Consider the following 21,408-nt stretch of genomic DNA (forward strand, 5'->3'; position numbering starts at 1 on the left):
CCCAATCTTTTTTCCCCAAGGGTAAATTTCATTTTGTGTGTTGTTCAACTTATTCCTGACTTCAGTGTCACAAGGAAATTAGAGACAGGTGCCAACTGGAGGGGAGGTGGCGGGAGCGGGGATTTCTCAGCGGACGTCCTCTAGTGACTGTCTGTCCTTGAACTGATGACATATAAACACACACACACCAGATTTCCAGCCGCGTCCTGCTGGATTGTTTGGTTCTTGTTGCAGCCAGAAATAGAAACCTGTGTACAGCAAATGCCAGGCGGCTCGCTGGCCAGGCTGCAGGAAGCAAAGAGGAAAAATAAAATGACAGTCATTTACAGATGTGGGCAGAGGCGCGTTGGATCACTAGCGCGTGGGCTGAAAGGCTCGTCCGGCTTGCGTAACACGAGAGCAATGCTTTGTCGGTAAGGGCCCTGAGCCACGCAGGCCTTGCTAGACAAGGACAGTAGGTGATATTTAAAATCGTGTCAGCTCACCGGATGTGAAACCGTTAAACCAGATCAGCAGGGGAGGGGCTACCCTGGATTCCGTTTTGTCCTACCTGGGGCAAGACCTCGGAGAAGAACTGCACGGCGTTTCCCTGGGGGCTCGATGCTCTCTTACTCTGCACCCTATCCAGTTACTGACGCCCGTGTAAGATGCTCCCATTCTCTTTGCAGCCGTGTGGAGCACCCACCTTGCACTGCTGTGAATGAGCATACATGGCGCAGGGCAGCGGCTCTGTCATGAGATTACTCTCCCCCGGAAACACCGCGTCAGTAAGAGGGGTTCACCCGTGTCTGGTGTCAGGTTCTGTTCCTGTACAATGACTTGTCCTTTACCAAGGTAATATTCGATACATCCTCCGCACTCCAGAGTGTAGCCTGCTTCCCCCGCCACGATGGATCTGTTGACCTAGTAGGTCTTTTATACACAGTATAATCATTATGCTCAATTCTATCCCCTGGAGCATAAGAACATAAGAGCGGCCAGACTAGGTCAGACCAAAGGTTCACCTAGCTCAGGATCCGGTCTGCCGACAGTGGCCAATGCCAAGTGCCCCAGAGGGAGTGATCAGAACAGGGTATCATCAAGTGATTCCTCCCCTGTCACCCATTTCCAGCCCCAGACAAAGAGATGCCAGGGACACCATCCCTACCCATCCTGGCTAATAAGTATTGATGGACCTAACCCCCCTGACTTTATCTAGTTCTTTTTTGAACCTTGTTAAAGTCCTAGTCTTTACAACATCCTCTGGCAAGGAGTTCCACAGGCCAACCATGCGCTGTGTGAAGAAAAACTTCCTTTTGTTTTAAACCTGCTACCCTTTAATTTCATTTGGTGAGCCCTAGTTCTTATATTGTGGGAACAAGTGAATAATTCTTCCCTATTCACTTTCCCCACACCACTCATGATTTTATAGACCTCTGTCCTATCCTCCTCTCAATCTTCTCTTTTCTAAGATGAAAAGTCCAACATATCTGCCGTGTCGCAAAAACACTAGGCACAGGTTCTTTTTCCATCAGGTTGGGAAGAGGCCATTAGTTCAGTGGGATATTAATCAATTCTATCAGTTCAGGAGGTTCAGTAAAATTGCACCTAAGAATGGCCATACTGTGTCAGACCAATGGTCCATGTAGTCAAGGGTCCTATCTGCTAACTATGGCCAATACCTGTCATGATTTTATAGACCTCTATCATATCCCCCCTTAGTCTCCTCTTTTCTAAGCTGAAAAATCTGAGTCTTTTTAATCTCTCTTCATATGGGACCGGTTCCAACCCCCTTATCAGTTTTGTTGCCGTTTTCTGAACCTTTTCCAATGCCAATATATCTTTTTTGAGATGAGGCAACCACATCTGTACACAGTATTCAAGATGTGGGCATACCATGATTTTAGGTAAAGGCATTAAGAAACTTTCTGTCTTATTCTCTATCCATTTTTTAATCATTCCAAACATTCTGCTTGCTTTTTTGACTGCCGCTGCACACTGAGTGGCTGTTTTCAGAGAACTATCCACCATGACTCCAAGATCTCGCTCAAGTGATTATAGCTAAATTAGTCCCCATCATTTTTTATGCACAGTTGGGATTATTTTTTCCAATGTGCATTACTTTGCATTTATCAACATTAAAATTCATTTGCCATTTTGTTGCCCAATCACCTAGTTTGGTGACATCCTTTTGAAGCGCTTCACAGTCTGCTTTCGTCTAAATTATCTTGAGCAGTTTAGTATTATCTGCACATTTTGCTACCTCACTGTTTACCCCTTTCTCCAGATCATTTATAAATAGGTTGACTAGGTTTGGCCTCAGGGCAGACTCTTGGGGGTTACCTCTAGTTACCTCTTTCCATTCTGAAAACTGACCATTTATTGCTACCCTTTGTTTCCTGTCTTTTAACCAGTTCTCAGTCCATGAAAGGACCTTCCCTCTTATCCCATGAGAACTTATTTTACTTAAGAGCCTTTGCTAAGGGTCCTTGTCAAAGGCTTTCTGGAAATCCAAGTATACTATATCCACTGGATCCCCCTTGTCCACCTGCTAGTTGACGTCCTCAAAGAACTCTATTAGATTAGTAAGGCATGATTTCCCTTTAGAGAAACCATGTTGACTTCCCCCCAACACATTATATTCATCTGTGTGTCTGACAATTCTGTTCTTTACTTGGAGAGAATCATTCCTTCTTTAGGTTCTCCTGAAGCAACACAACAATGCCTTGCCCATTATTGTGGGCTGTGTCCTAGGACATAATTCTGCTACCCTGACTCATAGGGTATGTCTACACTACAAAGTTAGTTCAAACTAACGGACGTTAGTTCGAACTAACTTTAATAGGCGCTACACTAGCGCTCCGCTAGTTCAAATTTAATTCGAACTAGCGGAGCGCTTAGTTCGAACTAGGAAAACCTCATTTTACGAGGATTAAGCCTAGTTCGAACTAGCTAGTTCGAATTAAGGGCTGTGTAGACCCTTAATTCGAACTAGTGGGAGGCTAGCCCTCCCCAGCTTTCCCTGGTGGCCACTCTGGCCAACACCAGGGAAACTCGTCTGCCCCCCTCCCGGCCCCGGCCCCCTTAAAGGGGCACGGGTTGGCTACGGTGCCCGTGCCAGGTGCAAGCCTGTCAGCACCCAGCCAGCAGACCCTGCACCTGGCACGGATCGAGCCACCTACCTGATGCCCACCCACCTGATGCCCTCCCCCTCTTCCCAGGACCAGGCTGGCGGCTCCCGGGAGCTTGCCCGGGACCGCAAGAGGCGGGCACCCGCCTGGGCTAGTGCGGACATCATGGACCTCGTCCACGACCTCCACACTAGGCACAGGAAAGTGGCCGGCTAGGGCAGGATAGCTGCCAGCCTGGCCACCCAGGAGCAGGTGTGCATGAAAATCAAGGTGGTCCACTGAGACCCCCGACCCTGAGCCCTGAGCTTACAATGGCCGTCCTGGGTCAGACCAAAGATCCATCTAGCCCAGTAGCCTGTCTTCCGACAGTGGCCAACCCTAGGGACCCTGGAGGGGATGGACCGAAGACAGTGACCAAGCCATTTGTCTCGTGCCATCCCTCTCCAGCCTTCCACAAACCTTGGGCAGGGACACCACTCCTACCCCCTGGCTAATAGCACTCCATGGACCCAACCTCCATGACTTGATCTCACTTCCCTTTAAACTCTGTTCTAGTTCTAGCCTTCACAGCCTCCTGCAGCAAGGAGTTCCACAGGTTGACTCTTTGCTTTGTGAAGAAGAACTTTCTGTTACTAGTTTGAAGCCTGCTACCCATTCCTTTCCTTTGGTGTCCTCTAGTCCTTCTTTATGGGAACTAATGAAGAACTTTTCTGTATGCACCCTCTCCACCCAACTCCTGCTTTTAGAGACCTCTATCCTGTCCCCCCTCCGTCTCCTCTTTTCTAAGCTGAAAAGTCCTAGTCTCTTTAGCCTCTTTTCATATGGGACCTGTTCCCAACCCCTGATCATTTTAGTTGCCCTCCCCTCTCCCACCCTCTCTCTTCCCCTCTCCCACCTCCTTTTCCCAGTCTCCCCCAGTTTTGTTCAATAAAGACAGATTCCATTTTTGAACACAATTGTCCTTTATTTTGTACATCAAGAAGAGGGGCTAGGGAAGGGTAAGTGGAAGGAGGTGAGGGAGGAATGGGGTATGAGCCCCCGATGGGGAGGACTGGGCTGGCTCTGCGGGCTTCTGGGGGTGGAAGCTCTCCTGCAGCCCCCCAATTGCCTCCTCTCCCCAGATAGCAGCCTGCGGCAAGTGCAGCCGGTCTGATGGCCGAGTGCTGTGATGTGCCCAGTGTGGGTACTCCGGGCAATCCAAGCCAGGACTGCTTTGCAAGCGGGGCACCCCTGAGAACTGTCTGTCTGGGGTGGGGGTCGGGACCCTTTAAGCACAGCCCTCGGCTAGCCTGAGACAGCATCTCCACGCTCTAAGTCCTCCTCTGATGCCCTGCCAGCACTGCTTCCGGCCATCCTTAAGCCTGGTTCAGGGTCCACTTAATGTGGACATGCTAATTCGAATTAGCAAAACACTAATTCGAACTAGTTTTTTAGTGTGGATCCGTTAGTTCGAATTAGCTTAGTTCGAATTAACTAATTCGAACTAAGTTAGTTCGAATTAACGTTGTAGTGTAGATGTACCCATACTGAATAGTCACTTACCACATGCAAAGATCTGTTAATTTCAATGGGATGGAGGTATTTGCTGAGGAAAACATTGCTCAGCTTGAGAAAGGGTTCCAGAGTCTGGCTTTTCTGTTGGAAGATGCCACTCTAGTAGCTGTTATATTAGAAGCACAGAAGCATAGTAATTCCAGGTACATTTCTAATGCATTATCATTCTGCTGTTTGTTCTATTTAAAGTTATTACTATTGATTGCTAGAGCCATATAATGCTTCACAGAATTCTAAATTCTATGTGTAGTCAAAAAATGTTGTTAAGGTTAAGAGTATAACTCAGTAGTTTAAAGGGGAAAAAACTTGGCAAGAAGGTGGGAATGACCAAACAACAAACATTAGAAACCTAGGAAATTCAGAGTTAAGGTTAGACTGAAAAGCACATTTGTGAAAATACCAAAATCCTTCACTCCAGTAACCTTTGTTCACAAAAGACAGCAACATCTGATCTTTCCTTCTTTGTTCCTTTTGTATTGAAATTGCAGAGTATGTCTGTGTAAGAGCTTTAAGAAGTGCTGCTCAGAATGGCATATGAAATCCACTCCTTGTACATTGCTGGTATGAGTCTCTTCCTAGTCTTCATCCCAGCACTTGGTTTCATTCTCATCACTCAGGCTCCATGCCAAAGATTTTAGTGTTTTCCCTCCAAGCCCTAAATCCTTACATCCAGCCTTTCATAGCAGCAGGCTCCTAAGGGCACAATTATTTCCTGTACCCTTTTCACTAGCTAGTCTCATCTATCTATCTGTTTTAGAAATGTGCATCTGTCTGTCTGTCCATCTGTGAATCTGTTTGGTCAAGAACTCCTCCTAAAGGGTAAGAGCTAGGACCACCAAGTTTGGCAGGCAGCTTCCTCTTATCCTAGCTTAAAGCAATGTCAGAGTTTGGTTGTGCCAGGAAAACGGAATGTGCCAGGAATTGGACTGTTTTCCATAACATGGAAAGGGAGGGGCACAGAGCCTATGTCTACACAACATGCGTCTTGAGCAAGAAGACTTTTGCACTAGAGTTTTTTGTGCAAAACGTTCTTGCACAAGAACACATCCACACCTCAAAGCGCATCGCAAAATTGATGTGTTTTTGTGCAAGAGAGCGTCCACACTGCATGGACGTGATTGCGCAAGAAAGCTCTGATGGCCATTCACAGAACGGCCATCAGAGCACCTGTGCTTTTTCCCATAGGGGTGTCCACACTTGCCTTTCTGCGCAATAGCTGTAGCGCTAAAAGGAGCTAAGCCTCATAAAAGGAGGTTTACCTACACCGGAAAAAGCCCTCCCTTCTGCCGTTTAACTGTTGATTTCCTTGCGCAAAAGCGCATTTCAGGTGTGGATGCTCCATGGGTTTTTGTGAAAAAACAGCTGGTTTTGCACAACAACCTTGCAGTGTAGTCTAGCCAGAGAGGAGGGATGCGATATCGAGAGTGGCCACTTGGGACAGCAAGCACAGGGGAGAGAGATACTGCAGAGTGACCCTTGGGGCAGCTGTGCCACCAAGAGAGTGGCCAACAGGGCTGCGGTTCGCCATCTTACCTGCCCCAAACCCTCCCCCCCCCCACACCTCTGGCCCTCGGCCACAGCACCGGAGGTGGGGGAGAGAAAAGGGCCCTGCCAGCTGGGTGTCTGTGGGGGAGAGAAGGCCCCTGGTGGCCAAGGGGGCTGAAGGGAGGCAGAGGCTCCTGCTGCCTGGAGGGGGGTTGGGAGAGAGACAGAAGGTCTCTGGTGGTTGGGGAGAGGTCTGGGGAGAGAGACACAGAGCCCTGGTGGTCAGGGAGCCAGAGGGAGGGAGAGGAGGTCCCTGACAGCTGGGGCTGGGGGAAGGGAGAGAGAAGGCCCCTGGTAGATGTGGCTGGGGGGGGATGTGGAGAGGGAGAGAAGGCCCCTGGTGGATGTGGTCGGGGGGGGGGGGATGTGGAGGGGGAGAGAAGGCCCCTGGTAGATGTGGCTGGGGGGGGATGTGGAGGGGGAGAGAAGGCCCCTGGTGGATGTGGTCGGGGAGGGGGAAGTGGAGGGGGGAGAGAAGGCCCCTGGTGGATGTGGTCGGGGAGGGGGAAGTGGAGGGGGGAGAGAAGGCCCCTGGTGGATGTGGTCGGGGGGATGTGGAGGGGGAGAGAAGGCCCCTGGTGGATGTGGTCGGGGGGATGTGGAGGGGGAGAGAAGGCCCCTGGTGGATGTGGTCGGGGGGGAAGTGGAGGGGGAGAGAAGGCCCCTGGTGGATGTGGTTGGGGGGGATGTGGAGGGGAGAGAGAAGGCCCCGGTGGATGTGGTTGGGGGGGATGTGGAGGGGGAGAGAAGGCCCCTGGTGGATGTGGTCGGGGGGATGTGGAGGGAGGAGAGAAGGCCCCTGGTGGATGTGGTCGGGGGGGAAGTGGAGGGGGGAGAGAAGGCCCCTGGTGGATGTGGTCGGGGGGGGATGTGGAGGGGGAGAGAAGGCCCCTGGTAGATGTGGTTGGGGGGGAAGTGGAGTGGGGGGGGGGGAGAGAAGGCCCCCGGTGGATGTGGTCGGGGGGGGATGTGGAGGGGGGAGAGAAGGCCCCTGGTGGATGTGGTCGGGGGGATGTGGAGGGGAGAGAGAAGGCCCCGGTGGATGTGGTTGGGGGGGATGTGGAGGGGGAGAGAAGGCCCCTGGTGGATGTGGTCGGGGGGATGTGGAGGGGAGAGAGAAGGCCCCGGTGGATGTGGTCAGGGGGATGTGGAGGGGGAGAGAAGGCCCCTGGTGGATGTGGTCGGGGGGATGTGGAGGGGGGAGAGAAGGCCCCTGGTGGATGTGGTCGGGGGGGATGTGGAGGGGGGAGAGAAGGCCCCTGGTGGATGTGGTCGGGGGGGATGTGGAGGGGGGAGAGAAGGCCCCTGGTGGATGTGGTTGGGGGGGATGTGGAGGGGGAGAGAAGGCCCCTGGTGGATGTGGTCGGGGGGATGTGGAGGGGAGAGAGAAGGCCCCTGGTGGATGTGGTCGGGGGGATGTGGAGGGGGAGAGAAGGCCCCTGGTGGATGTGGTTGGGGGGGATGTGGAGGGGGAGAGAAGGCCCCTGGTGGATGTGGTTGGGGGGGATGTGGAGGGGGAGAGAAGGCCCCTGGTGGATGTGGTCGGGGGGGATGTGGAGGGGGAGAGAAGGCCCCTGGTGGATGTGGTCGGGGGGGGATGTGGAGGGGGAGAGAAGGCCCCTGGTGGATGTGGTTGGGGGGGATGTGGAGGGGAGAGAGAAGGCCCCTGGTGGATGTGGTCGGGGGGGATGTGGAGGGGGAGAGAAGGCCCCTGGTGGATGTGGTTGGGGGGGATGTGGAGGGGGAGAGAAGGCCCCTGGTGGATGTGGTCGGGGGGGATGTGGAGGGGGAGAGAAGGCCCCTGGTGGATGTGGTCAGGGGGATGTGGAGGGGGAGAGAAGGCCCCTGGTGAATGTGGTCGGGGGGGGGATGTGGAGGGTGGAGAGAAGGCCCCTGGTGGATGTGGTCGGGGGGGATGTGGAGGGGGGAGAGAAGGCCCCTGGTGGATGTGGTTGGGGGGGATGTGGAGGGGAGAGAGAAGGCCCCTGGTGGATGTGGTTGGGGGGGATGTGGAGGGGGGAGAGAAGGCCCCTGGTGGATGTGGTCGGGGGGATGTGGAGGGGAGAGAGAAGGCCCCGGTGGATGTGGTCGGGGGGGATGTGGAGGGGGGAGAGAAGGCCCCTGGTGGATGTGGTCGGGGGGATGTGGAGGGGAGAGAGAAGGCCCCGGTGGATGTGGTTGGGGGGGATGTGGAGGGGGAGAGAAGGCCCCTGGTGGATGTGGTCGGGGGGATGTGGAGGGGAGAGAGAAGGCCCCGGTGGATGTGGTCAGGGGGATGTGGAGGGGGAGAGAAGGCCCCTGGTGGATGTGGTCGGGGGGATGTGGAGGGGGAGAGAAGGCCCCTGGTGGATGTGGTCGGGGGGGGATGTGGAGGGGGAGAGAAGGCCCCTGGTGGATGTGGTCGGGGGGGATGTGGAGGGGGAGAGAAGGCCCCTGGTGGATGTGGTTGGGGGGGATGTGGAGGGGGAGAGAAGGCCCCTGGTGGATGTGGTCGGGGGGATGTGGAGGGGAGAGAGAAGGCCCCTGGTGGATGTGGTCGGGGGGATGTGGAGGGGGAGAGAAGGCCCCTGGTGGATGTGGTCGGGGGGGAAGTGGAGGGGGGAGAGAAGGCCCCTGGTGGATGTGGTCGGGGGGGATGTGGAGGGGGGAGAGAAGGCCCCTGGTGGATGTGGTCGGGGGGGGATGTGGAGGGGAGAGAGAAGGCCCCTGGTGGATGTGGTCGGGGGGATGTGGAGGGGGAGAGAAGGCCCCTGGTGGATGTGGTTGGGGGGGATGTGGAGGGGGAGAGAAGGCCCCTGGTGGATGTGGTTGGGGGGGATGTGGAGGGGGAGAGAAGGCCCCTGGTGGATGTGGTCGGGGGGGATGTGGAGGGGGAGAGAAGGCCCCTGGTGGATGTGGTTGGGGGGGATGTGGAGGGGGAGAGAAGGCCCCTGGTGGATGTGGTCGGGGGGATGTGGAGGGGAGAGAGAAGGCCCCTGGTGGATGTGGTCGGGGGGATGTGGAGGGGAGAGAGAAGGCCCCTGGTGGATGTGGTTGGGGGGGATGTGGAGGGGGGAGAGAAGGCCCCTGGTGGATGTGGTCGGGGGGGGATGTGGAAGGGGAGAGAAGGCCCCTGGTGGATGTGGTTGGGGGGGATGTGGAAGGGGAGAGAAGGCCCCTGGTGGATGTGGTTGGGGGGGATGTGGAGGGGGAGAGAAGGCCCCTGGTGGATGTGGTCGGGGGGGATGTGGAGGGGGAGAGAAGGCCCCTGGTGGATGTGGTCAGGGGGATGTGGAGGGGGAGAGAAGGCCCCTGGTGAATGTGGTCGGGGGGGGGGATGTGGAGGGTGGAGAGAAGGCCCCTGGTGGATGTGGTCGGGGGGGATGTGGAGGGGGAGAGAAGGCCCCTGGTGGATGTGGTTGGGGGGGATGTGGAGGGGAGAGAGAAGGCCCCTGGTGGATGTGGTTGGGGGGGATGTGGAGGGGGGAGAGAAGGCCCCTGGTGGATGTGGTCGGGGGGATGTGGAGGGGAGAGAGAAGGCCCCGGTGGATGTGGTCGGGGGGGATGTGGAGGGGGAGAGAAGGCCCCTGGTGGATGTGGTCGGGGGGATGTGGAGGGGAGAGAGAAGGCCCCGGTGGATGTGGTTGGGGGGGATGTGGAGGGGGGGAGAGAAGGCCCCTGGTGGATGTGGTCGGGGGGATGTGGAGGGGAGAGAGAAGGCCCCGGTGGATGTGGTCAGGGGGATGTGGAGGGGGAGAGAAGGCCCCTGGTGGATGTGGTCGGGGGGATGTGGAGGGGGAGAGAAGGCCCCTGGTGGATGTGGTCGGGGGGGATGTGGAGGGGGAGAGAAGGCCCCTGGTGGATGTGGTCGGGGGGGATGTGGAGGGGGGAGAGAAGGCCCCTGGTGGATGTGGTTGGGGGGGATGTGGAGGGGGAGAGAAGGCCCCTGGTGGATGTGGTCGGGGGGATGTGGAGGGGAGAGAGAAGGCCCCTGGTGGATGTGGTCGGGGGGATGTGGAGGGGGAGAGAAGGCCCCTGGTGGATGTGGTCGGGGGGGAAGTGGAGGGGGGAGAGAAGGCCCCTGGTGGATGTGGTCGGGGGGGATGTGGAGGGGGAGAGAAGGCCCCTGGTGGATGTGGTCGGGGGGGATGTGGAGGGGAGAGAGAAGGCCCCTGGTGGATGTGGTCGGGGGGATGTGGAGGGGGAGAGAAGGCCCCTGGTGGATGTGGTTGGGGGGGATGTGGAGGGGGAGAGAAGGCCCCTGGTGGATGTGGTTGGGGGGGATGTGGAGGGGGAGAGAAGGCCCCTGGTGGATGTGGTCGGGGGGGATGTGGAGGGGGAGAGAAGGCCCCTGGTGGATGTGGTTGGGGGGGATGTGGAGGGGGGAGAGAAGGCCCCTGGTGGATGTGGTCGGGGGGATGTGGAGGGGAGAGAGAAGGCCCCTGGTGGATGTGGTCGGGGGGATGTGGAGGGGAGAGAGAAGGCCCCTGGTGGATGTGGTTGGGGGGGATGTGGAGGGGGAGAGAAGGCCCCTGGTGGATGTGGTCGGGGGGGGATGTGGAAGGGGAGAGAAGGCCCCTGGTGGATGTGGTTGGGGGGGATGTGGAAGGGGAGAGAAGGCCCCTGGTGGATGTGGTCGGGGGGGGACTGGCGGCTGGAGGGTTCTGGGGAGAAAGAAGGGCCATACGGGCCGGGGGAGGGGAGGGAGAAAACCCCACTGGATGGGACCTCCTGCCCTGAGCCCCTCCTCACTCCCAACTCTCACTCTTGCTTGCCCCCCCTCAGCCTCCTGCCCTGCCCTTCCCCCACATCCTCAAAGCCCTGCCATGACTCTTGCACTCCCTCCCGCACCGCCAGCCCCCTGCCCTGAAGGACCCAGGCGACACTGGGTAAGCCTTCTAGTTCTCCTGTAAATCCTGTTCTAGTGGCAGACCCCACATGCTCACCCGTGGTCATGCCTGCCGTGTACTATGCTAGCTCGCTGCCTCCTTCCCCGTGTGCATCGCCCTCTGCTGCCCTGCTGCGGTTTGGCACCATCAGGACATTTCTGCAACCTTCCGCGCCCCTGACAGCCAGCCCAGAGGAGACGGGGGGGAGAGTCTCCGCCTTCCTGATGAACTGGGACAGGCCAGACGGAGGTGGGAAATGGACGCTGAGTAGGGACTTGTGAGGCAGGGATCATTGTTTCATGAGTTTTTAATGGCAAACAATTAAATATGCAGAGGCCCCGTTCCCTCCGGACGAGCTGTGCAGCGGAAAGCAATAAATGTTTCATGGTTACTGCATGTCAGATGTGCGCAGAAAAGAATCAAGCCTCTCTGCATCCCATTTGCCAAGCAGTTCACACGGAAAGAGCAAAGAGAATTCGGAGGGAGAGGTGAGTGGCGCCTCGTGTCTGGTTTAGGCTGGGCCAGCGGCTTTCACGCTGGGTTTCTCGTGACCCAGTTGAAGGAACCTGTCGATGCCCGCGGCCCAACATTCTTGTGTCTTGGGTCAGCAGGGGCGGACTTGGTGGATCCCGTTCAGAGGCGCAGTAGAGATTTCCTGCCCGTCCTGGCACTGTGGTGTGCACTGTGCCCTGGAAGCGGCCAGCAGCAGGCCCAGCTCCTAGCTGGAGGAGTGCAAGAGGCTCTGTGCGCTGCTCTTGCCTGCAGGTGCTATCCACCCTTCCCCTCCAGCTCTCATTGGCTCCCTGGCTGCTTCCAGGGTGCAGCGCGGTCCGCAGTGCCGGGACAGGTGGGGAGCTGCCTTAGTACCCCCCACTGGTCACCTGGCTACCGTGCAGCAAAGCCACCCAGTGCCTGGCATTCCGTGACCCAGTCCTGGCTCACAGCCCACAGCTGGACAAGCACTGGGCTCGGCTGTCCTGTTATCACTGCCGCTGAGCAAACCAGCGTCCCTCAGCACCACGGGAGCAACCCCCAAGTGCTGCAGGAGGGTGCACGATGGATTGCAACCCCCGGCTTGATAGAAAAACATTGGCGGGATGATGCGTGCAGTAGGGCTGCCCCGGAACTTGGGAGGCGAAGGAAGCAGCCATTTCCTCCCTGCTCCCGCTGCTGCCCTGACCCCACTAGGGATGTGAACGACAAGTCGACTACCCGATTAGCAAATGCTTATCAGATAGTGGACAGGCTGGTTGAGTACTCGCCTCCCTCCCTCCCTTCCTCCCCCCGCTTGCTGCCTCTATTGGAAAGAGGCAACAAGTGGGGAAAGAGAAGGGGAAGCTTCATAGGGGCAGCATTGCTTGAAGCCTGAGGCCAGACCCTGGACTCCACGTGGTGCTGCCGCTTTGAAATACCGTGTGCAGCCCGGCGCCAGCTGGAGTGTCCCCTGGCTGCACGCAGCGTTTAAAAGCAGCAGCGCCATATGGAGCCCGAGATCAGCAGGGAGTCCCCAGCTGATCCTGGGCTCCATGCGGCGCTGCCACTTTGAAACGCCGCGGGGTGCCCGGCATCAGACTGCATGCAGCGTCTCAAAGCTGCAGCGCCATGTGGAGCCCAGGATCAGCTGGAGTCCCCAGCTGATCCTGGGCTTCAGGTGGCGCTTTTGCCTTTCAAGTGCAGCAACCGCCCATGGGCCACTTCAAAGGTAGAATCGCCCCATCGACTATTCGATTAGTCAACGAGTCGATATTTAACATCCTTAGACCCCACATCCTGATTGTGTCTCTAAGCTGCCAACTCCAATGAAGGCCCTTGCAGGTCGGGGGCTGAGAAAGCGGCACTTTCGGAAGCTGAGCAGGCTCCAGGAGCAGCCCCGTTCCAGAGCCGAGTGCTGTGAAGGCAAGAGGGGGTAGCAACCCCAAGAAGCACCCACTGCAGAACTGGCTCCAGCCTGCTCCCCCTGCAGCCCCTTGGACACTGCACCCAAAGCCTTTCCTTGGTGTCTCTGGTGAGCTAAAGCCCATGAGCCTTTGCAGCTACAAGACCTGTGGGCTGAGTTGTGGGATGTTTTCTTGGCGGACAGAGAGAGGTTGAGACCCAAAGGCCTGCAGGCTGGGGGAGGTTTATAACGACCCAGGGCTGGAATGCGTGAGAGCGGGTGCGAGTGTGGGGGGAGATATCAGGAGTCCAGCAAGGACACCCGTGCTCAGGTTCTGGCTCCGCTGGCTGTCATGTGTCATACGCCTGACGAGGGTATCTCCAGCAGCACAGCCTCCCGATTCTACTGTCACCGCCCCCTCCCCCCTGGCAGGAAAATCAGGCTGCCTGAGCAGCCTCACCCGGCTTTTCTCCCCAGAGGCCGTGCTGGTGTAACTGCCACTGGCGTTAATGACCATGCTGCACGTCCTCTGCAAGCACAGCAAGGTAAATGCACGACAGAGACAGAAAAAAACCTGCCAACATGCTAATGAGTCTTCCAGAGATCCCCCCAACGTGGCTCTGGCGGGTGAGTGCTTCCAGGCGGGCTTTATGGGCCCAAGTTCATAAGAGCCACAACTTCCCACCACAACTGTCATGAACAGTTCAGTCCTTCCTTTATATAGTTAGGGGGGGCTTTGATCAGGAGTTTCCCAGTGCAGGTAGCTGGTAGATCAGAGCTGGGAACATCAGGCCATCAGGCTGGGAACAACAGGGGCCAGATGTGGCCACTAGCTTGCCTGGATCTGGCCTCCGAGGCTTAGGGCCCACCCTGCATTGCGGAGCTTGTGTTGGCACTCAAGCCTCCCCCCGCCACTGTCCCACCATGGGGCTGGAGCACACAAAATCTACTAGGCTCTGGTATGCGAGGGGAACGTGGGGGTGTCTTTTCACTATGCGCAAAAGGGCCAGTGTAGACAGCTCAGATTTGTTTTGCGCAAAAAAGCCCCGATCGCGAAAATGGCGATCGGGGCTTTTTTGCAGAAAAAAGTGAGCAGCATAGTATTTCTGCAGGAAGCACTGATTTCAGACAGTAGGAAGTCAGTGTTGTTGTGGAAATTCAAGCAGCCAGTGTAGAAAGCTGGCAAGTTTTTCCGCAAAAGCTGCTGCTTTTGCATAAAATCTTGCCAGTCTAGACACAGCCTACGTGTATTAGCTAAGAAAAGGAAGAAAGTTATTGAGAGAATAAAGCAGGTAACTTTAATAAATAAAATAATAAAAGGCTATTAGCCAGGGGATAGAAGTGGTGTCCCTGGCCTCTGTTTGTCAGAGGCTGGAGAGGGATGGCAGGAGACAAATCGCTTGATCATTGTCTTCGGTCCACCACCTCTGGGGCAGCTAGTGCTGGCCACTGTCGGCAGACAGGCTACTGGGCTGGAAGGACCTTTGGTCTGACCCAGTACAGCCGCTCTTATGTTCTTAACTGTATTAACAGAGGAGTCATAGTTCGTAAATCCACATAGTACCGAGAATGTAATAAACTTCCAGTTTCCCAAAAGTCTCTCAGGACTTCACCGAATACGGAGATCTCCATCTTCTCGTGGGTATTCTGCCCTGTTGGAATCCAGGGGCGATGGATCATTTTCTGAAAATAGAAAGGGAAAGCTGGCAGTGTCTTTGCCCACATGGGGCTTTTCCTTCAATGGCATGGAGTGAGGAATGCATGTCGGGTCTCTGACCTTAGCTCATCACCACACTGAGCATTTGCTTTGGGATTAGCTCCTCTTCTGATAAAGTCCTCCACCGGCTTGGCCCGTTCGTTCCCGGAGTGTTGACGCTGCGTGTGTGTTAGTGCAGCATGGCAAGAGCTCGCAAGTGGAAACCCTGCAAGGAACTTCCCAGGAGTTCTCCTGAAGAGTAAACACCTGACACACTCTTCTAAACGGTTCCTTTGATCCACACACGTGATTGACCCGAATACGCTCCGAGCGAACCTGGTTAACCAGCGTCACACCAGTTATGGGGCCTTCTTCTGTCCATGGATGAGAATCACGGGCATGAGACGCTCCACTCAGCACTAGTCCGGCACTACCCCCGCCCGGCCGCTCAAGGGATTAGCTTGTCACAGTGACCCCCCTTCCCAGGGTTGTACGCCATCGCCCCTTCGCTCTCGCTGCTCTGCAGCCCGGCCAATCAGCAGTCTCTCCTTCCAGCAGGCTGCATTGGCTTTTCTTCCGCAGTCCTCCCATTCACTGCCACAGGGGCTGCTCTTCAGTCGCTGCTGGGGAGCCCAGACCCCCTCTCTCCTCTGGGCAGAGCTGTCCCATCCATTGGCTGGTTGAGGGCAGCTGCCCTCAGCTCTGCACTTTGGGGGGCCCAGGGTACCTGGGGGATTAGCAGGAGGCCTGGTGCTGGCAGCAGGGGTTGGGCCTGCCCCTGCACTCACTAGAGGTAGGAAGTGCAGCGCCCCACCCCAGCGACGCAGCTGGGAGCCAGGGGAGCAGGCTGGGCTGGGCTGCTCTGCTTCCCCTGCTGCAGCGAGTGCAGGGCCAGGCCCAACCCCTGCTACCAGTGCTGGGCCCCTGCAAACCGCCCAGGCTGCATCGCTCAGGGAGGGGGTTTGGGCAAAGTGGTGCAGTCGGGGCCGGGGCAAGGCGTGGAGTGTTCGCAGGGGAGGGGTGGGACGATGTGAGACGGGGCCTGCAGCAGAGGTGGCGTCCCCTCCCCCTCCATTGCTGGGACCAGCAGCTCCAAACCCTTCTCTCGGGGAGCAACTTCTGCCCACCTGTTGCCAGATTCCTGGCTTTACGGGCCCTGGCCAGCTGAGCCCGCCTGCAACTCATTCCTCGCTCCCTGGCTCGTCTTCCCGGTGCAGCCTGTGATGCTAAGAGGCCGACCTGGCCACCTTAATCCCTTCCAGGTCTGTGTGGGGTGAGGCGGGGTCCGGTGCATGGGGCACAGCAAGACCTAGCCACAAGGGCATGAGCACCAAGCAGCAGCCCGTGCTGAGATCAACAGGTGCTGCGGGGAGTCTGTACACACGGCGGCAGAAAATGCCTCTTGTCATTGCAGCTGAAATCCTGCCGTAATAGGCTTGTGCTAGGGCAATAAAACGTTTCTCTCCGTGGCCCCCAGTAGCTTCTGGAGCATCAATACCCACGGGAATAGCTGGCTGTATTTGCAGCATGAATCGTACAGGGAGAAAAGGTGCCCAGCAGATCTTGCATGATAAATCCCCCACAATCTTTTAGGGCTTTGTTCCTAGGTGACTAGTTTATTGGAAAGACATTGGCTCCAAGAGGGCCTGGAGAAACTGCTGTTGTACAGCGTAGACTCACTTAGCTTAGCCGAGTTCCCCCGCGTAGGCCCCCACAGCCAAAATATTTATGGTGTCAACATTCGGCTGGGTCCTGACTTCCTTATAGCCCAGCCCTGCCCTCCGCCTCCAGTGAAAACTCCCACGCTTTGCAGAACTGGAGGAGCACCCAGAGCGCCAGTTGTGGGGGGCAGGGGTCACAGAAGGAGTACTCCTCTCAGGGCATTTGGCTGTGGGAGCAGGGAGAGCCCACAGTCCACAAATGGCGCACTACCCGAGGGCTTTCCGGGGAGAAGCTGGGGGAAGGTACGGAGGGAAAACAGGTGTGTGTGTGGGGGGGGGGGGCGGGGGGAGGGCAGGGGCCTGTCAGGTTTGCCAGCTCACAGAGCTGTCACTCAATAGGTGTTGCCCTTCTGCCGACTGTTGGTGGTACAGTGTTAAGAGGCTCTCCAGGTCTGGATGTCAAAATATTCCATTAATGGTAATTATCATAAGATCAGGAGTTCAGACAAGTGAAAACATGTTAGCTTGTTGCTCGTGCAACAGGATCAAGGTGGGAGAGGCTGGCTGAAGCCGAGGAGCCGAGTGTCTCTAACCTGAGCCCCTCCATTAGTAACACTCTTATTTGCTGGGTGCCCTCGGTGTTCTCAGCACAGTACAACACAGGGAGGAAGACACAATTCCGGGCCCAAGGAGCTTTGGGAGATCGGGTGCTTCTGTAAGTCGACAGACTTGCAGCGTGGCTGCAGCGTGCGCTGGGGTTGAGCACAAGGTTATCCCCTTATACCAGTGCTCCTTTGTGGGTGCCTGCGGGGGGCATGGTGGTGGGGAGTGCATTTTAAAAAGAAGCAAGAACATCCGAAGCTGCGCTGCAGCATGACCTCGCTGGTAATCTCAGCTCGCCCTTGTGCTCATGTGGCCCGCTGGGGAGTGCAGAAGTGCCTGGATAAGGGTAAATTATCGGAGCCAGCATTATTTAGTTAATAGTAACAAGAATAAGTCAATAACTTTTCCTGTGACACCTCTCACCGCAAAGCATGCCACATCGGGGCAGTGATACATTTAGGCTACGTCTACACTGGCAGCTTCTTGCACAAGAACTCTTTTGCGGAAGAGTTCTTGTGCAAAAACTCTTCCAGAAGAAAGCGTCTACACTGGCAAGTGCTTTTGCGCAAGAGCATCCATGCCAGTGTAGACGCTCTCTTGCGCAAGAAAGCTCCGATGACCATTTTAACCATAGGGCTTTCTTGCGCAAGAAATTCATGTTGCCTGTCTACACTGGCCTCTTGCACAAGAACAGTTGCACTAGAGGGCTTATTCCTGAGCGGGAGCATCACAGTTCTTGTGCAAGAAGCCCTGATTTTATACAGTAGAACATCAGTTTACTTGCACAAGAACACACGGCTAGTATAGACAGGCAGCACGTTTTTGCGCAAGAGCAGCCGCTTTGGCACAAGATCGCGTCAGTGTAGACACAGCCCCTATGTTACTGAATGGAGTCCTGGAACCCGGTTGTTGTTTGTCAATAAACAGTAATGCAACACAAGCAGTTAACACATGGCTGCTTACTCTCATGCAGAGTCGTAACTGGACTTTTCAATCAATAGTAATTTCAAGTGGGACTTAAGGAGGCAGAATGCAGTTACCCACAGCAGGGTGTAACGAGCAGGACAGAGTAAAACATCTCTTGCCTGTCAAAACGTCTCATGGGATCCTTAATGAGTCCAAGCAGTCAGATGGCTGGTTTTATAGCTCACCAGAAAATAAAGCAGCTGCAGCACCAGCCTGCAAACAGCATCTGGGGCATCTACTGCTGAATAGAAGAAAACCAGTCACTTTGGTGGTTCAGAGCAAACCCCATTTCCATTGCTTTTTGGTGGTGTAATGCCAGGCATGAATTTAGTCCCAGGAGTTTAGGTGCTCTGGGATGATCTGTGAGCAGGGCCCTTCTGGGATTTTGTATTAACCTGGCATTTGGGGCCAGTCAAAAGATAAATGAAATAGATTGATCATAAAATACTAGACGTCATTCTTAACCGGTAACATCTATCTCACGGACTCTGACCATGCCGCTGTAATGGCTAGGGGATTTCAGTAGTTCTTCAATTGGATGTAACTGTTTGTAAGTGGAGAACACAGCCTGATTTTCTCAGGTAGAAAGGCCTGTTTCACAGCTCTATGAATGCTGCATTCAGAACTTCCCACTACCACTATATTAGTCCTTGGGTTTTCTCCATATTATCATAATTGCAGTCAGAAGCCGCAAATCACATCAGGGCTCTCCTGTGCTTGTGTGCTGTACAAATACTTAGGAAGAGACAGGCTCTGCCTAAAAGTGCTTACAATCTAATGTAAAGTTGTGAACATTATACATCAGCCATACACATTTAAAAGCAACAATCACAGATACATTTCTCCCCCAGATCTTACAGCCAAGAGCAAGGTGAAAGGTGGCCTTTTACACAAAAGGGTCAAAGTTTGTTTGGAGTGTTTCCATTAAATTAAAAAAAACAAGTGGAAACAGTTTTATTAAACAAATAAACATTCTCGAGCAATGTTTGCAACACAAACACTGCTGCTTTGTGCAAGCACATTGTGCAAAGCCACCTCCTCTGTCGGTGACCAGGCAGAAGACCGTGTCCCTGCCTGTCGGACTTGGCCACTGTGCTTCTGTGGTGTCTAGTCTTGACCATTGTAGATCTTTGGATGGAGTCCTATGCCCTAGCAAAACTACAGCTAGCTCAGAAAGCAAGTAGCTCACCTGCTTGCCAATGCGTGTTGCTGACTGTACATCTTCCTGCTGCGTATGCTGATTCCTCGCTCAGCACAGAGTCTACTTGAAGGTCTCCGGAGAGGGGGATCTGGCTGCCTAATAGAACAATTCTTCCTCTACAGCTCCGAGACTGTCAACCCCAAGTCTTCAACTATCATGAGTCAGTCCCCCACCCCCAAACTAATGAAAAGGTTGAAAAATATCTGAGTTTAAAAAAGGAATTTTTGTTTTGCCTTCTGGTTTTTGAGCCCATAGAAATCATCTTTGCAAGCTTTTGTCCTTGTTGCATTCAGAGCTAAATGCCAACCTCACCTCTTCAGTGAAGCCTTCCTCCCTCTCAGGCTTTTATATTTGAGTCCCCTCTTGCTCTTAAACATTTTAATCCTGCTTCTTACCAGCAGGGAAGGAAGAAATATTGTTACCAGTATTTTACTTTTGGTTGATACTCTGCTATTATGGGGAAAAGTGCCAATATAAGGCAGATATTTCAAGAGAACCGGCCAGTGATAAGGGCTAAAAAACAAATGTGAAATTAATTAGTCTAGTTTCACTGTCCCAAACTGCTCTCATTTAACTGTTAGCGGGAGCACTAGGGCTAACTCCCGTACTGCAGGAGCACGTGAAAAATGAAGTGATCTCTAAGGGCTTGTCTACACTGGGAACTTTTTGCTACAAATTTAATCTCTTACTGCTCCCAGAGATTGGGGCAGTGGGTGGGACGAGCGTAGGTAAAATGTGCATTTTCAAAGCTCTGTGTTGGAGACCTGCTCTGAACAGAGCTGGATGATACAGTGCTCCAACCCCTGAGGCTGGATAGGGCTGTCCAGGCTAGTCCCTCCATTGCTACAACCAAAGGAGCAGAAAGGGTGAAGCATCAAAGAGAAAATCTAGTAGGCACTTGCCTGGGGCCTTATTAATGGATTTCAAAGTCACCGTATTATTTCAAACCAATTTCAAAAGCCAGCTCCACGGGAAACTACAGAACTTAATTTCAGTTCCAGGTTTGATTCCTACAACAGTCTCAACAAAGACATTGGCGGGATGGCCGGCTGTACTCCACATCCTAAGGACAAACAAACAAAGAGAGTACTTAGCACTTTTATCAGCTTCATTTAGCATGGACAGGCTAATTGATCATTTCTTTCCCTTTCCTCTCCCCCCCCCCCATCTGCTCTCTGTGCTGTTTATTTGAAAACTGCACCCACCCCTTGAACTCCGTTCAGCTGAAGAAGTGGCTTGTGCCCCCGGAAGCTCACGATGCCCGTCTACGTGTTTGTGTTAGTCCCTAAGGTGCCGCAAAGGGCCCAGGAAAGCTCAGCACCCAATAAACCCCCTTGCTGGTCCCTATGGTGCTACCTGGTCCGGTTTGTTTTCTAACGTGTCCCCAGTTGGACCCAGGGGGCCCCGCTGACGGGGCCGAGGGGCGGCCTGGCCCGTTGTCTGTCTCAGGGGCGCGTGTGCTGAGCGCCTGACACCGGCCCGCCCGCAGGGCGCTGTGCCTAGAGCGGGGGGGGGCACTGACCCCCCCGGAGCCTGGGGACTTTGTGCGCTCCGGTCCCGGGGGGGGGGGGGTAAAGCACCAGCGCGAGCGCCCCAATGCTGGGGGGGGCTGAGCCTTAGGGGCTGGGGCGGCACCGCCGCGCCTCGCTCCGCCCCCCCCCCCCGGGCTGCCACCTGTCCCGGCAGGCGGCGCGGCGGGGGCGGGGCCTGGCCGGGTGTGGCTCCGCCCCCTGGGCAGGACCCGGATATGCCCCCCCCCGCCGCGCTGAGCCTCTGCGCCTGCCGTAGGCAGCTGAGCCAGCCCGGAAGCGGCCGGCTCCAGAGCAGCCCCGGGCGCAGGGATGGCTCCGGACCCCTGGTGAGCGGCGGGGGCGGGGGGTTGTGGGGCCCGGACCCCCCCCGTTCGGGGCCCATTGCGGGGGGAGCCCCCCCGGCATGCGGGGCCCCCGCGGCCTCGGCTCCCGCTTCGCGCCTCAGGGCGGCGCGCCCGGGGGGAGGGGGCTCCTGCGGGCGGTGAACGGGGCCGCCCCCGCCCCGTGTGCGCCGAGCCCGGGAGTCCCCCCCCCCCGCCACTCCGCGTTGCTCGTCTCCGCCTCGCCGGTTCCGACCCGGCCCCCCCCGGGCCGGGGAGCGGGAGGCCGGGCCCGACCTGGGCAGACGCGCGCGGCTCCTGAAGGGGCGCCGGGTCCGGTACCGGCAGAGTCTGCGGGGAGCCCGGCACGTGACTGGACACGAGCCCGTTCCCCTCTGGCTGCCGCTGTCCGCAGGTACCGCACAGAACAGACAAACCCGCCCGCTCCTGCCCGTGGCTCCCCTCCCCAGGGGTGC

At 55.9% G+C, this 21,408-nt stretch overlaps 1 protein-coding gene and 1 long non-coding RNA gene across 3 annotated transcripts in view; one reads left to right on the forward strand and one right to left on the reverse strand.

Annotated features, from left to right (window-relative positions):
- Window positions 1–14,254: 14,254 nt before the first annotated feature.
- On the reverse strand, window positions 14,255–20,713 carry LOC142819078 (uncharacterized). Of its 2 annotated transcripts, none has more exons than XR_016347583.1 (3): window positions 20,437–20,713; window positions 19,069–20,143; window positions 14,255–17,249 (listed from the first exon to the last, which is right to left on the reverse strand). It is a non-coding gene; the product is annotated as an uncharacterized LOC142819078 (long non-coding RNA). The 2 variants fall into 2 exon arrangements; XR_016347582.1 differs by lacking the exon at window positions 14,255–17,249 and adding an exon at window positions 17,279–18,117.
- An 80-nt stretch (window positions 20,714–20,793) lies between these two features.
- STX8 (syntaxin 8) overlaps window positions 20,794–21,408 on the forward strand; it is a 135,523-nt gene continuing 134,908 nt past the window's right edge. Inside the window, exon 1 of the mRNA XM_075903484.2 lies at window positions 20,794–20,938. Coding sequence (XP_075759599.1) covers window positions 20,922–20,938 — 17 coding nt within the window. The 5' untranslated portion in view covers window positions 20,794–20,921. The remainder of the gene's footprint in view (window positions 20,939–21,408) is intronic.

Source organism: Pelodiscus sinensis, chromosome 20 (assembly GCF_052426305.1).
Source record: "Pelodiscus sinensis isolate ZL-2025 chromosome 20, ASM5242630v1, whole genome shotgun sequence".
Taxonomy (NCBI): Eukaryota; Metazoa; Chordata; order Testudines; family Trionychidae; genus Pelodiscus; species Pelodiscus sinensis.